The 12,564-nt window shown below is 40.8% G+C and overlaps 1 protein-coding gene across 29 annotated transcripts in view; it reads left to right on the top strand.

Annotated features, from left to right (window-relative positions):
- LOC147728754 (sorbin and SH3 domain-containing protein 2-like) overlaps positions 1-12,564 on the top strand; it is a 643,768-nt gene that overhangs the window by 510,316 nt on the left and 120,888 nt on the right. For all 29 annotated transcript variants that reach the window (XM_086962533.1, XM_086962510.1, XM_086962511.1 and 26 more), the window contains 3 exons: positions 1,738-1,784; positions 3,597-3,711; positions 3,811-3,936. In XM_086962533.1, the coding sequence (XP_086818659.1) occupies positions 1,738-1,784; positions 3,597-3,711; positions 3,811-3,936 (288 nt within the window). The remainder of the gene's footprint in view (positions 1-1,737; positions 1,785-3,596; positions 3,712-3,810; positions 3,937-12,564) is intronic.

The raw sequence follows: 12,564 nt of genomic DNA, 5'->3' as shown, positions 1-12,564 counted from the left end.
AAAAGGAAATTCATCAAATCAAAAACAATTAGGATTTAGGGATCAGGTGGTATTGAAATATTACATTGAGGGTATATATCACAGTCCTCAGTCTTTTCCCACGAAGATAAGAACTCTGCAATAGGCACTCTTTTTGATGTACATAAACGCACAGGTGCACAACACAATTTAAGACCGTAAAAAGCATTGTAAGTCTAATAATCACAAAAGTGGAGTTCCTTGGTTTCGATTCTTATTTATTCCAAACAACATGAAAAAAAGAATTGCACAGCCGACGCGTTTCGTCCACTAGGGACTTCTTCAGGGCGGTTTATTCTAATTATGAGTAGTCGTGCTGGATTGTCCTATTCCTTGTAACAGTCACTTTCGGTCAAAAGCTGGAAATCTATTGGATGAATCCAGAATGGGATTTTCACCAGGATGACTTGAAGATCAAGGCAAAAAGGAAGCTTGGTCAAAGATTCAACCCTTCAGTATCAGAATGGGGTATATACATCCCAGGATTGGATGTCCTGAATCGTGGTGCTGCACGGGACCCGTTCTTACTCGCCCGTAACAAGAGGAGGTCGTGTCAGGCTGGGACGTCTTTATCACGAGCCGTCTCGGTTTCCATGGATGGGAATTGTGCCCTTTACCATTTTTTTGAGCCAAGGAGTACACGCCGATAATTGAGGGCTCATTTACGCCTACTTTTGGGTATTAGATCAAATGCACCTTATCAAGATTCGCTTACAGTTGAATGGCTTCTTGATTAATATCTCTGGTCTTTTGGCGTTCCTAAAATTCCGGCGACCATTACCTTTTTGAAACACAGTTATAGTGAAACTGACCTCCGCACGGCGATTCAGGACGTCCAATCTTGGGATGTATATACCCCATCCTGATACTGAAGTGTTGAACCTTTGACCAAGCTTCCTTTTTGCTTTGATCTTCAAGTCATCCTGGTGAAAATCCCATTCTGTATTCATCCAATAGATTTCCAGCTTTTGACCGAAAGTGACTGTTACAAGGAATAGGACAATCCAGCACGACTACTCATAATTGGAATAAACCGCCCTGAAGAAGTCCCTAGTGGACGAAACGCGTCGGCTGTGCAATCCTTTTCTTCACGTTGTTTGGAATAAATAAGAATCGAAACCAAGGAACTCCACTTTTGTGATTATTAGACTTACAACTGCTTTTTACTGTCTTAAATTGTGTTGTGCACCTGTGCGTTTATGTACATTGTTAAAGTTCTCTTATGAACTAGCATTGAGATGGTGGGTACTAATCAGTGTGCACACAAATCCCTTAACCAAGCATAAAGGGTAATTTATATTGAGGAGTCATTAGGGTTAGGTGCTATGAATAAGGAGGCTCCATTATCTCCATTGTTTCAAACTCTTTTTGATGTGTTCTTTGTTTCAAGAAGCACTGTAATTCGAGAGCGGTGGGAATTTTTTTTTAAAAGGCTGACCCAGAAGTATGTGACAGAATTACCCAAACAAATAACATACCGCAGCTGAAGCACTGAGCTGGTGCAAGATTTTGAGAGTCGATGAACCCCGTAGTAGAATCTGTAAATCAGAAACTATTCTAAAGATCTAACTGCGAGCTTTAGTTTTTGCTTGTTTAATACTATTGTCATATAAATGCGCGTATCTACCATTGTCATTTAAATGCACTTATCTATGGCCCAACCATGATTTCATTAATCTGGGTTACTGTTAATAGCATTTACTTTTCTCTCTTTTTTAGAAGCAGACAGCCAAAGCGGTGTATGATTTTAAGGCTCAGACGGCAAAGTAAGTCATGGATTTGTGTTACGCATAACAATGTCCTCTAGCAGAGGCAATCTGAAGTCCCTATATCCTCACCATCACCCGCCTGATGCTATCAGGAGACAGGCTGCCCTTTAAAGATGACACCTATTACATCACCTTGTTGCCTGTACTATATATGAGATAAGTGATGTTTTAGAGCCAGGTATGCTTTACTCGATGCAAGATGAATGCTGGAGAGTTATGGTGTGACCACAAGACTCATTCTTTCCGCGGAGAGTGATTTCTGGTCTGTGGTGCCCAATGCTCTTCAGTGGGTGGGTCACAGGGCAGCACTTCTAAATCAGGTAATAAATGGGTCATATAAGCGATCCATTGAATTTGCTAATTATGATTTCTGCAAAAGGTTTAACAACTGCTTTATTCTATTATTAAGTCGTTGAGTTTTTACTTAGCATGTTTTCTTGTGTTGTTTGTAGGATTTGCATCCATAAACTATAACAATATTCCATAGTATTTGATGTACTGCCGAAGTAGGTACAAATAAGTGTCCTTTCTGTGTTTGCAAGTATTTGTATCCCGCCTACAGTAGTATGACGTGCACATGAGCTTTTTAAATGTTGTAGTCCAAGTCAAATGGTAATCATGGGTATTGGCATGTACTTAAATGTCAGTGTTTGATAGTCGCTAGTAAAGGGATCTCAGCAAGCAATGGGGTGGTTTTTGCAGTGAGTAAAGTACCTGTCACCTCTTCAAATTTAAATTATCGCTAGAAAGACTGTTAGCCACATTCCTTTCAACAGGTTTACTTCCACGTTTTGCAAGCTATTGCAAAAAAGCTCCCTGCTATATCCTTAAAACCCTGCATGATAAATTTTCCATGAACTAAACTTTCAATTTTTCCCTCCCATATTTCATTTTAAATGCCCCTCCCCTTCTACCTTCAGCATACCAGATATATATATATCACTCCAATACCCGCCTTCGCTTCTTCTGCATGAAAACAGACGAGCGTGGAGCCGATTTTAAAGTGCAAATATTTTTAATTCGCCAGTGCATATATATAATCCATAATTCTAAATCGCATGCCTATCCTAATCTCTCTTTCTTTGAAACCATATGCCTGCAACCTAAAAATATCTATTTATTCCATCAACCATTAGCTTCTCACATAACCCACTATAATGATCACACTGAAGTCATTAATGTATCACAAATAAACAGCAGTAAATGCATGGAATGTTTTGAGAGTACAAGACTAATCCTGATATCCAATGGATAGACCACTAACTTTGGATTTCGAGGTAGCGTGCTACTCGCCGTGAAGTGCCCAAATCCCTCATAAGGGGTAGAAAACGGTATATAAATGCAATTTCAGTTTCAGTACAATACAGTGGATGGCGCACAGTTCATGTTTGCAATACATGCAGCCCTGTATATTCATTGTGTTTCAACGATGGCCCCATGGTATAGCTAGCATGTCAAGAGATGGGGAAAAGGATATGAGTCTGAAACGTTGGTCTAACTAGAGGAAACTGTAAGACTACACCACTGCTATAAGCACGAGGGGACATTCCTAGAATGGATCAGAAGTTAGTGCTTGAGTCAATTTGAGACTGTTACTCTTCCTTTGAAAATAATTACTTGTTGCTCCAAATTCTGAGCTGCAGTCCTGGCACTGCTCTGCTATTATTTGTCTCTGCTCACTCAACAGAGAGTGGGGATGCAATCAAACCCACCTCTCCTGCCAGAGAAATGTTCCAATGCCATTTGTTTTTGTGATTGCAACTGCTGTCTCCTTGATAACTCAGTTAATGACTAAATATGACTTTGCAGGGAGATCTCTTTCAAGAAAGGAGACACAATCCACATCCTCCGGCAAATTGATCGAAATTGGTATGAGGGAGAACACCAAGGAAGAGTTGGGATATTTCCAGTGTCCTACGTTGAAGTAGGTGATTCTTTTGGTTTGTTTATTTCTGTTCCTTGCACCTTTGCTTGTTCAGTTAGTTCATGTCGGACAAGGTTTACAGATCTGCTTTTCACACAGAAGCCGAGTCCTGAAAAAACGCAGCCAGCAAGGCCTCCTCCGCCAGCACAAGTTCAGGAAATTGGAAAAGCTGTAGCCAAATATAACTTCACTGCAGATACAAATGTGGAGCTATCTTTGAGAAAGGTAACCGCAGTGGCGTATTATTTACTTTTTTATTTTTTATTAATTATGATATTTAAATCGTGGGTCATGCTACCTGACAGTCAATACATCTGAAGACCATTATTGGCTTCCCGTAGCAATGTTAGAAATAACACAACAGAATCACATGTGGGAGAAACAATAAAAAAAAATAAACCAGCGGAAGGCAGATGATAAAATTGAAGCAGTCAGTTGGAAAAGATTTTTTAAAAAAGGCTGATCAGTGGAATAAAGTTGAAGTGGTGTACTGACAGAAAAATTAAAAAGATGTAAGCCATTTTAAGTACATTTTTATTGTATATTGAGGTGTAGTACAGAAATATGTGTTTTATTCTAAAAGGCATCCATTAAACGGTTAAAACTCAGTGAAAGAAAACTCTTTCTTTCCACAACAAAGGCCAACATTTGCCAGGAAGGGACCAACTACTGCTTGCTTGTGTTTACAAGAGATGTAGAGTACTGTGCTCTCTAACGGGGTGCAGAAGAACAGTAAGAAGGTGAAATGTGCAGTAATGCCTCACAAGAGCCAGCTGATCCACCACTTCAGTCTCAGAACTTATCCGCCCTCACCCCCTTCTTAACCCCTTCCCAGCAGGGGTAATTCCCCCGCTGTGCTGGGGGGCGCGCACAGCGCCACGGTGCTCTTGACTGCGCAGTTTTCGTGGAACGTTCAGCACAGCAGGGTAATTAGCCCAGTGTGTGAGCGTTCCACAGCTCATGACGAGCTCAACTCGTCATGAGCACCCGAGCACCGTGCCTCATGATGAGCTGAGCTCGTCATGAGCACGGAAGGAGTTAAAGATCGTTCATGCGTTTTATGACTGTGGACACCTTTCCCAGTTATTTGCTATATTTCATTAAAAGTATTTGATTATTAGTGATGATTTTTCTTGCATTAGTGGTATTGGTGCACAGAGAACAACATCTCTGTTCACTTGCCCAGGTATTAAAAGATGCCCTTGAGCCACTGAGTGTAAATATTTTGTGGAGTGCTGACAAAAATCCCTCCATTCAGCATGAAAGAGACCAGGTTACTGGTGTGGGTTTCCTGGTCCTCTCATTCACACACCTGGCTCCGTGTCAGGGAGACATGTATGTGCCTCACCCAACCCCTCCTCCCTAGACAAAACCAGTACAAATCTTTTTTGCCTCACTTGACTGTTTCTGCATTGCCCTGTGAAATGCCACTGCTCGTGGAGTCAACAGGTTTACATCATTTGCACTGTATACAGGATCTCAGCAGTGTGACCCACCAGCCCTACAGTACTGCTAAACTACAAACTACCTACCTCTACCCACCGCAGCATAGCAGACCCTTTACTTTCAGCTGCACACTGAGATTTGCAATAATAGTTAACTACCTCACTTGTAAAATAAGAACAGTAATAACTGCACTGTGACTCAATAACCTTTGGTTTTCTGTGAAAGAGGGGCAGCCAATCCATTATTTAACCCATATTGTTCACCATCCACCATCTTTCTGTATCTGAAAATACCTCTTAATTTAGGATTTCATAGTTGGCTCCGTTGTCTGACTTCTTTTTAGATATGTGCCATTTCAGATTAGAATTACCTGCCATTATAATGTGAAAAAAATTCAAATTCCAATGTACGTTATGTTTTTGTTTAGCACCCTTTTGCGGTTGTTCCTGCCCCGTCGTACTGTAGGTAGCCATGTACGCAAGGACCATTACAAAATGTGCGTAGACTAATATAAATGGCCCGGAGTATGGTTCTATTCATGTCATTTCATACAGTGTGTTTGGTGGGGAGTTGTTAGTGGTCAACTTGTCACAATTCGGTTGGTGGAGGCACAAGGATATGTAATGTCTAAATGTCTGTTTGTGTCTGACCTAATCTTTGTGCTTCCTTACTCCACCCTAGTGTGCATGTCATTGTTTCCATGGTGTGTGTGTGTGTGTGTGTGTGTGTGTGTGTGTGCATGCATGCGCATGCCCATGCACGCAGATGCTTCCATATTCTAGTGTACCAATATCTTTGTCTTCAGGTTCCCATCTCTATTCCTCCCTGTTCCAAGTTGCTAATCTCTCTGTGTCCGTGTTTATGTGTGCTTGTTCTAAATGTGTGTGTCTCTGTCCCAATAATCAGATATACCTTTCCAAATAGGTTTGCCTCCTTCTCCATGTGTCTGCCTGTTCCACTGTAGGCATCTCACTGTCCCGTGGTCTGTGTTTCCTTGTGCCTATGCCCATCTCTTTGTGTTTTGAGGTTAGGGTCTCTGTGTGCCAATGACCATGTATCCCTGCCGCAGTAGCTTAGTTCAAATCTCACTATCCTTGTGCCTGCATCTGTGTGTATTCGTCTCAGACTCTGTGTCACCCAGTTCCGGTGTCTAAGACTTTTGGATCTAGTGTCCATAAATCTCTGTTCCAGTTTCGGTATGTCACTGCCCTCAGGGTATAAGTCTCTATTTGTCACTTTCCATGTTCCAGTGTTTGTTCAATTTGAAGCAATGTTGTGTTTCCCGGTGCCTATGTCCATGTTTCCCTCTCCTACGATCAGGGTCGATGTATCTATGTTTTATCATTCCCAGTATTCATGCCCAGGTTTCCCTGTACCATTTTTAAGTTTTGCCTGTACAGTACTTGCACATATGAAATCTCTTGAATTTAATATATATCTTAAAAGGGAGCTCTTATCAATTCCCATAGCCAAATTACTGTGTTTGTTCACTTTTGTTTGGAACTTTTTTTTGTTAATTTCCATTTACGATACTTTTACAAAAGCTGTTCACACTGTTTACGCACCATTCACTGTCGAGATAAGATCTCTTCCACAGAAAAGGCAGACCGATTCTAACAGTATACTGGAATGCTTGCTTTTTATTACTTAATTGTGTAAAGCAGATGCTTAAGCCTTAGAACATTTGTGGCATTTCCTATTCATGCCTCAACACCTTTCTTTGCACTTTGTAGGCATTATTGTATTTATTTTTCCAACTTAATCTATTTGGTCATTATGATCAAATTCTAAATGTTCTAATAAACATTGCACGTTGAAAATAAAGTTAATATTCAAGAGCTATGCTATATGTTACTACTAAACAGGCAGCCACAAGTGTAGTTAACTTGCGTACAACTGGGTCCTGATTTGAATGATGCACCAGACCTAAAAGTTGTCAGAACTCCTCTAAACACATAATTGTGCTATATTTGACTACTAAACAAGCAGTCACAATTCCCATTACCTTGCAGTTAAAAGGGTCATGATTTCAATGGTTCAGCAGGTGCAGTGACACTGGGGCCCAAAGCTCTAAGAACCCCTCCAAACACCAAATATTGCTGTATTTTACTACTAAACATGCAGTCACAGATGCAGTTAGTTTGCAGGCATTAGGGGCATGATTTGAATAGTGCAGCAGGTAAAGAGGCACCTGGCCCAAAAGTTGTCAGAACTCCTTGAAACACATAATATTGTTATTACATCAATTAAGTCTATTGTTTCTCTCTTTCATTTAATTGTTCAAACTGTTGCTATTACTTACCCACACTGTACCACTAGTAACAGCACAATATATTGCTTTTTTGTACATAAACAAGTCATAACACTTTAACAGATTTTCTGTAACTTATATTGCACAACAACTCAGCAAGCTACATCTTACAACGTATGTATGTATGTATGTATGTATAGGCATTTATATAGCGCACTACTTACCCGGAGGGTCCCAAGGCGCTTCGACCGCTGCGAAACCCTTCCTGGCTTCCCTGAGAGATGGTCCCTTAATGGGTATCTCCAGGGTGAGACCAGGCATCCCCGGCGGTCTGGTGGGGCCGTTAGTGAAGATGAGGCAAGCTAATGCCCAGAGTTGCCGAGTGTGATCGCTGATCAGAGTGGGCACCGAGGCGAGAGAATTATCGAGTCCGCTGACCCTGGTCCAGAAACCTGCCGCGCCGGGAATCGAACCCTGGTCCCGGGCCGTCCTCTGCTCTCGGGTCTGCTGCCTCTAACCAGTGAGCCACACTACCTCAACAAAAAACAACTTATTATTAATCACATAGGCGAAACCTAATTCATTGGCCAATGCTTGTTTTTTTTTAATCTCTGTTTTTCAGTATGTCTCCATTTTGCTGTTCCAGTTTCTGTGGCTACTGGCTCCTGTCTCCATTTGAGTCTAGGCGTCCCTATGTTTCAGTCTCTAAACCCACGTCTCGCTGTCCTAATGTCTGTATGTCTTTGCTCCAGTATTTATATTTCTCTGTCCCAATCTTATGGTTCCCTCCGAAGGAGTCCATGTTTGTCTGCCCTAGAAACTGTCCCTGCTCTTGTGCCTCTGTTTCCTGGCCTATGGATCTGTGTGTATCAGTCCAAGTTTTCTTGTCCGGGTAACTCATGTTTAGTGCCTGTACTTGTCTCCCTGTCTGATTGTGTGCTTCACTCTTTGCATTTTTTTGCATTTCCACCAGCCAGGACCTGTGCTTCAGTGACTGTGTCCACTTGCCACATTTTTCGTTATCTGTTTATTTTTTTATTCAGTGTCACGGTACCCGTCTCCAAGCTTCTCGCATTTTGTTCACTGACTTGTTTTTGTATCAAGCAAACATTTTTTATTTGAAGACATATCTGCTTTCAGGCAGCCGGTGCAGAGGACCCACACTTGTTTAATGAGACTAAACCTGTGACTAGTTACCCTACTGCACGTTCAACTACTTTGCCATGCAAGAGTCAATGGAAGGAGGACAGCCAGTAGGGAAACAACCTTTACAACGCAACTTTTACAACGCACTACCATTACAACAAAACTTTTACAACGCAACATCCATTACATCACATGCCATTACAACGCAACCATTACAATGCATGACACTACAGCGCATACCACTACAACGCATGTCATTACAACGTATTCATTACAACGCATACCATTACAACGCATACCATCACAACGCATACCATCACAACGCATAGTACCCTTACACTATCCAACACTTACCCTACTGTTGCACCCACTGGAGTTAGAATAGTCATTTTTACCCCTACACTATCCAACACTTACCCTACTGTTGCACCCCCTGGAGTTAGAACAGTAATTTTTACCCCTACACTATCCAATACTTACCATACATGCAATGTAATGGTATGTGTTGTAATGGTTTTCGTTGTAAAGGTAGTATGCGTTGTAATGGAATGCGTTGTAAAGGTAGTTTTAAAAAAATTGTTGTAATGGCATGGGTTGTAATGGAATGCGTTGTAATGGATGTTGCGTTGAAAAAAATGTGTTGTAAAGGTATGCGTTGTAAAGGTATGCGTTGTAACGTCATACATCCCAGCCAGTACACCAGTCCTATTATCCACCCGGGAAAGCACTAAGGCTTTGATCACTATTCTTTGTAGAATGTATAATCTAATGCTGGGTTCTTCTTCTCTCATGTCTCCTTTTACGTGGGCAGTGTACCACATGCATTTTTTTTATCTCAGTGAAGTTAAGAAAATGTCCCAATTTAAGAGAAACTCCACCCCCCCTCCCCCCCTTTCTTTTTATAATAACACTAAAGCAGTGTTTTGTGAAAAGCAAATGTGGGCCGCTTTTAAAAAAAAAACTATTTTTCATCCCAATCCAACTGTGGCTTTACGTCAAAGCAGCATGTTTTAATTAAAGTATCCCAGTGCGCTTCTACATCTTTTCTAATACTGTAAAACACGTCTCAAGTATCATGTATTAACTTTTTATCTCAAATTTGGCAAACAGCAGATTTAAGGCTAAAATGTCTGAATCGCCGCTGGTGCCATTTTCAGACAAATGCCCCTCTCTCTCCGCCCAGTTACAAATGTGTAGAATTGATTCTTTGTATTTTTTTTTAAATAGTTGTTATTTATACAGTACTGTTTGATGACAGCTTTTATTAAAGCAGTTCTGTGTGAGGTAATGGAATACCACTTAGGGATTCCACTCCTTTTTAACCTAGACCGCATGGAATGTTACACTTTGAAAAGAGCTGTTGGTGTTTGCGTGTCAGTTGAAGGAACACGTCCACCATGCTCTTCAACTGTGTAGCCTTCTACAATCAGTCTACAAGAAGCAACTACCACCTGTCTCTGAGTACTTACTACTGAAGTAGATCCGGATTGGTTTGGGTGTTGAATTAATTCCAGATTATTCTTTTATGTCAGAACTGGTTTCCGTTATTTTATGGTGCCTAATGTTCTTTAAGTTGCTATTCTTAATTATTTTTTTCCGATGAACATTTATAGTGAGCTGACCAATTCGATACAAATCACTTGTAACTGCTAAAATGGAATTCCCACCAGGCTTTAGTTGTCGGATCAGTGGGTTTCTGACGATAATAGAGAAACTTAAAGAAGTGCATGTACCGTCGCGTACATTTTGCCACTAGATGGCAGCACCAGATAAGAAATTGAACTTTAAAATTCATATTGAAGACGGAATTTGTTAAACTCGGAAATAAATGGCACTTTGGGGCACATGCATCAACCTATTTAGGAAGTGCAAACGGTGCGAATCGGTAAATTCGGCCGTTTGCGCTTCCTAAATACGTTTTTGGATGCATGAAACAATTTTTCAAAATTCCCTTTTTTTTGCATTTCCTAAAAATGAGAATGCATTTAAGGAATCGCATTTGTGCGATTCCTTAAATGCAATGCATCATTTTTTTTAAAAATGCGAATTTTGAAATAGGAAGTGCAAATAATAAAAGGTTGACCCTCGTGTTAATTTGCGAAATTGTTTCAAACAGCACAAAAATGCATTTTGAAAAGTGTCATGTTACAGACACACATGTCCTTAGGACATGTGTGTGTGAAACATGCTCTTTAAAATACATTTCAGGGGTGCTGGGGGCGGGGGGGTCCTTTGGACCCCCCTCTACACCCTTGCAATGCATCAACAAATTGCGATTTCCTAAAAAAAGAAATGCAAAACGGCATTGATTCCTATGGGCCTAGAGGCCCATAGGAATCAATGTAATGCCATTCCTTAATTGCGATTCGCAATTAAGGAATCGCAAATTCCGAAATGTAAGAAATCCTAAAAAAAAATAGGATTTCTTGATGCATAGGATTTTGCAATTCCTAAATAGCGATTCCTTAATTTTCGCTATTTAGGAAATGCAAAATCCTAGATTGATGCATGTGGCCCTTTATCAGTGATATTATTTCGTTATCACGGACGTGCTTATGGTTGCTTACTCGCGAACCAACCTCTTTTGGGCACACAAATTAAGTTTTGCATTTAAAACATCGGTGTTACTTAAAACATAGACAGAATGGATTTGAGTTGTGTCGTATGGGGCAAAAGCAGAGCAAATCAATGTTTTGCACTGAGTCGCTGAGGGCTGGACTTTACAACCTTTACAGCTGCCCATTCTTGTCCCTGTGTTTCACTGCTTAAAAAGTTTTAGTAAAAAGAAGCCTAGGTGTTGCAAATTTTTCGAAAATAAAAAGTTTTGCAATGTGAAAAACGTATTCTTCTGTAACGTATTGAACGAGTCAATTTTTCCTTAGCTTTTGGCCTGAAAATGTACCAAAAAGACACTGAATGCCCAGTGTTAAATACAATCTCTGCACACTGCTTACCACTGATACTACACACAAGAAGTTTAAATGTCCTTTGCGGTTCAGTGCCTCGGTGGCTTGTCGGTGGTTTCAGCAGATACTTATTTGTGCACGAGTTAGCACTTCAGCATGGTTTCTGCAGTTCCCTTAAATCGACAGATCTGCAAGGCCATAAACCGCAACCAAATGCGCCTTACGGTTCAGTTTTTCTGTGAATCTGCTGCACAGTGACATCCAAGCACTAAACTCTACCCCTCTTTACAAAATTGACTTCCATAGTTCAAAACATTGTGCATACCTCCTGCATGGAATTTTTGATTAACTCTTCAATTTAATGGAAGGCTATACTATTTTTCAACTGGAGAATATAAGGAAAGTGAGGGAATTTGAAAAACAAACCGGAGGAATGGACTTTCCCCCATTTACTTTTATTGAAGAATATGCAGTTTCAGGCAGGAGACAACTAAAATAAATTAAGCCTTTTTTTTTTGCTTCAGAAAGCGGGAGCCTCTCGCCTGAATCGGGTCTATTGGCATGCATGAGAATTTGCACATAATTATCTGGATATAAATCGCCCCTGGACATGAAGACGCCTCATGGTAAACTTAAAGGGCAGGCTGAATAAAGATCCCTTCTGTGGCTATTCTCCACAATAACAATGCGAAGTGACGTCAAATAGACAAACCAAAAACTCGTTAGAACTATTGTTGTCATCCACCAGTAACCCGGGCCACCCACCATACTTATTGTGGTGATGTGCTCGGGGGTGCAGGGTTCAGCAACTCAAGAGAGCCGCATGTCAATCGCCACCGCATACCCTGTCCTCTCACTTAAACCCTCATCATCAAATGTACACCAAATTCAATGCATAAACGAGTTTAACAGCAACCTCACCCCTTTACTTAACTCCACATATTTTTAAGTTCAATGACACTCTGAAAACAACATTCATCCTAACTCTATCTGATCCATAATGTCACCTAAAGATCCCCGTGTCCAGAGCCTTGGATCACTCGTTCCTTCCAAGGCAAAAATGTGCCCTCTCTTTCGTAGATGGAGGAAGCACCGAACACCTGA

The sequence above is a fragment of the Lissotriton vulgaris genome, chromosome 3_1, assembly GCF_964263255.1.
Source record: "Lissotriton vulgaris chromosome 3_1, aLisVul1.2, whole genome shotgun sequence".
Classification (NCBI taxonomy): domain Eukaryota; kingdom Metazoa; phylum Chordata; class Amphibia; order Caudata; family Salamandridae; genus Lissotriton; species Lissotriton vulgaris.
This window is presented reverse-complemented; position numbering and strand designations above follow the sequence as displayed.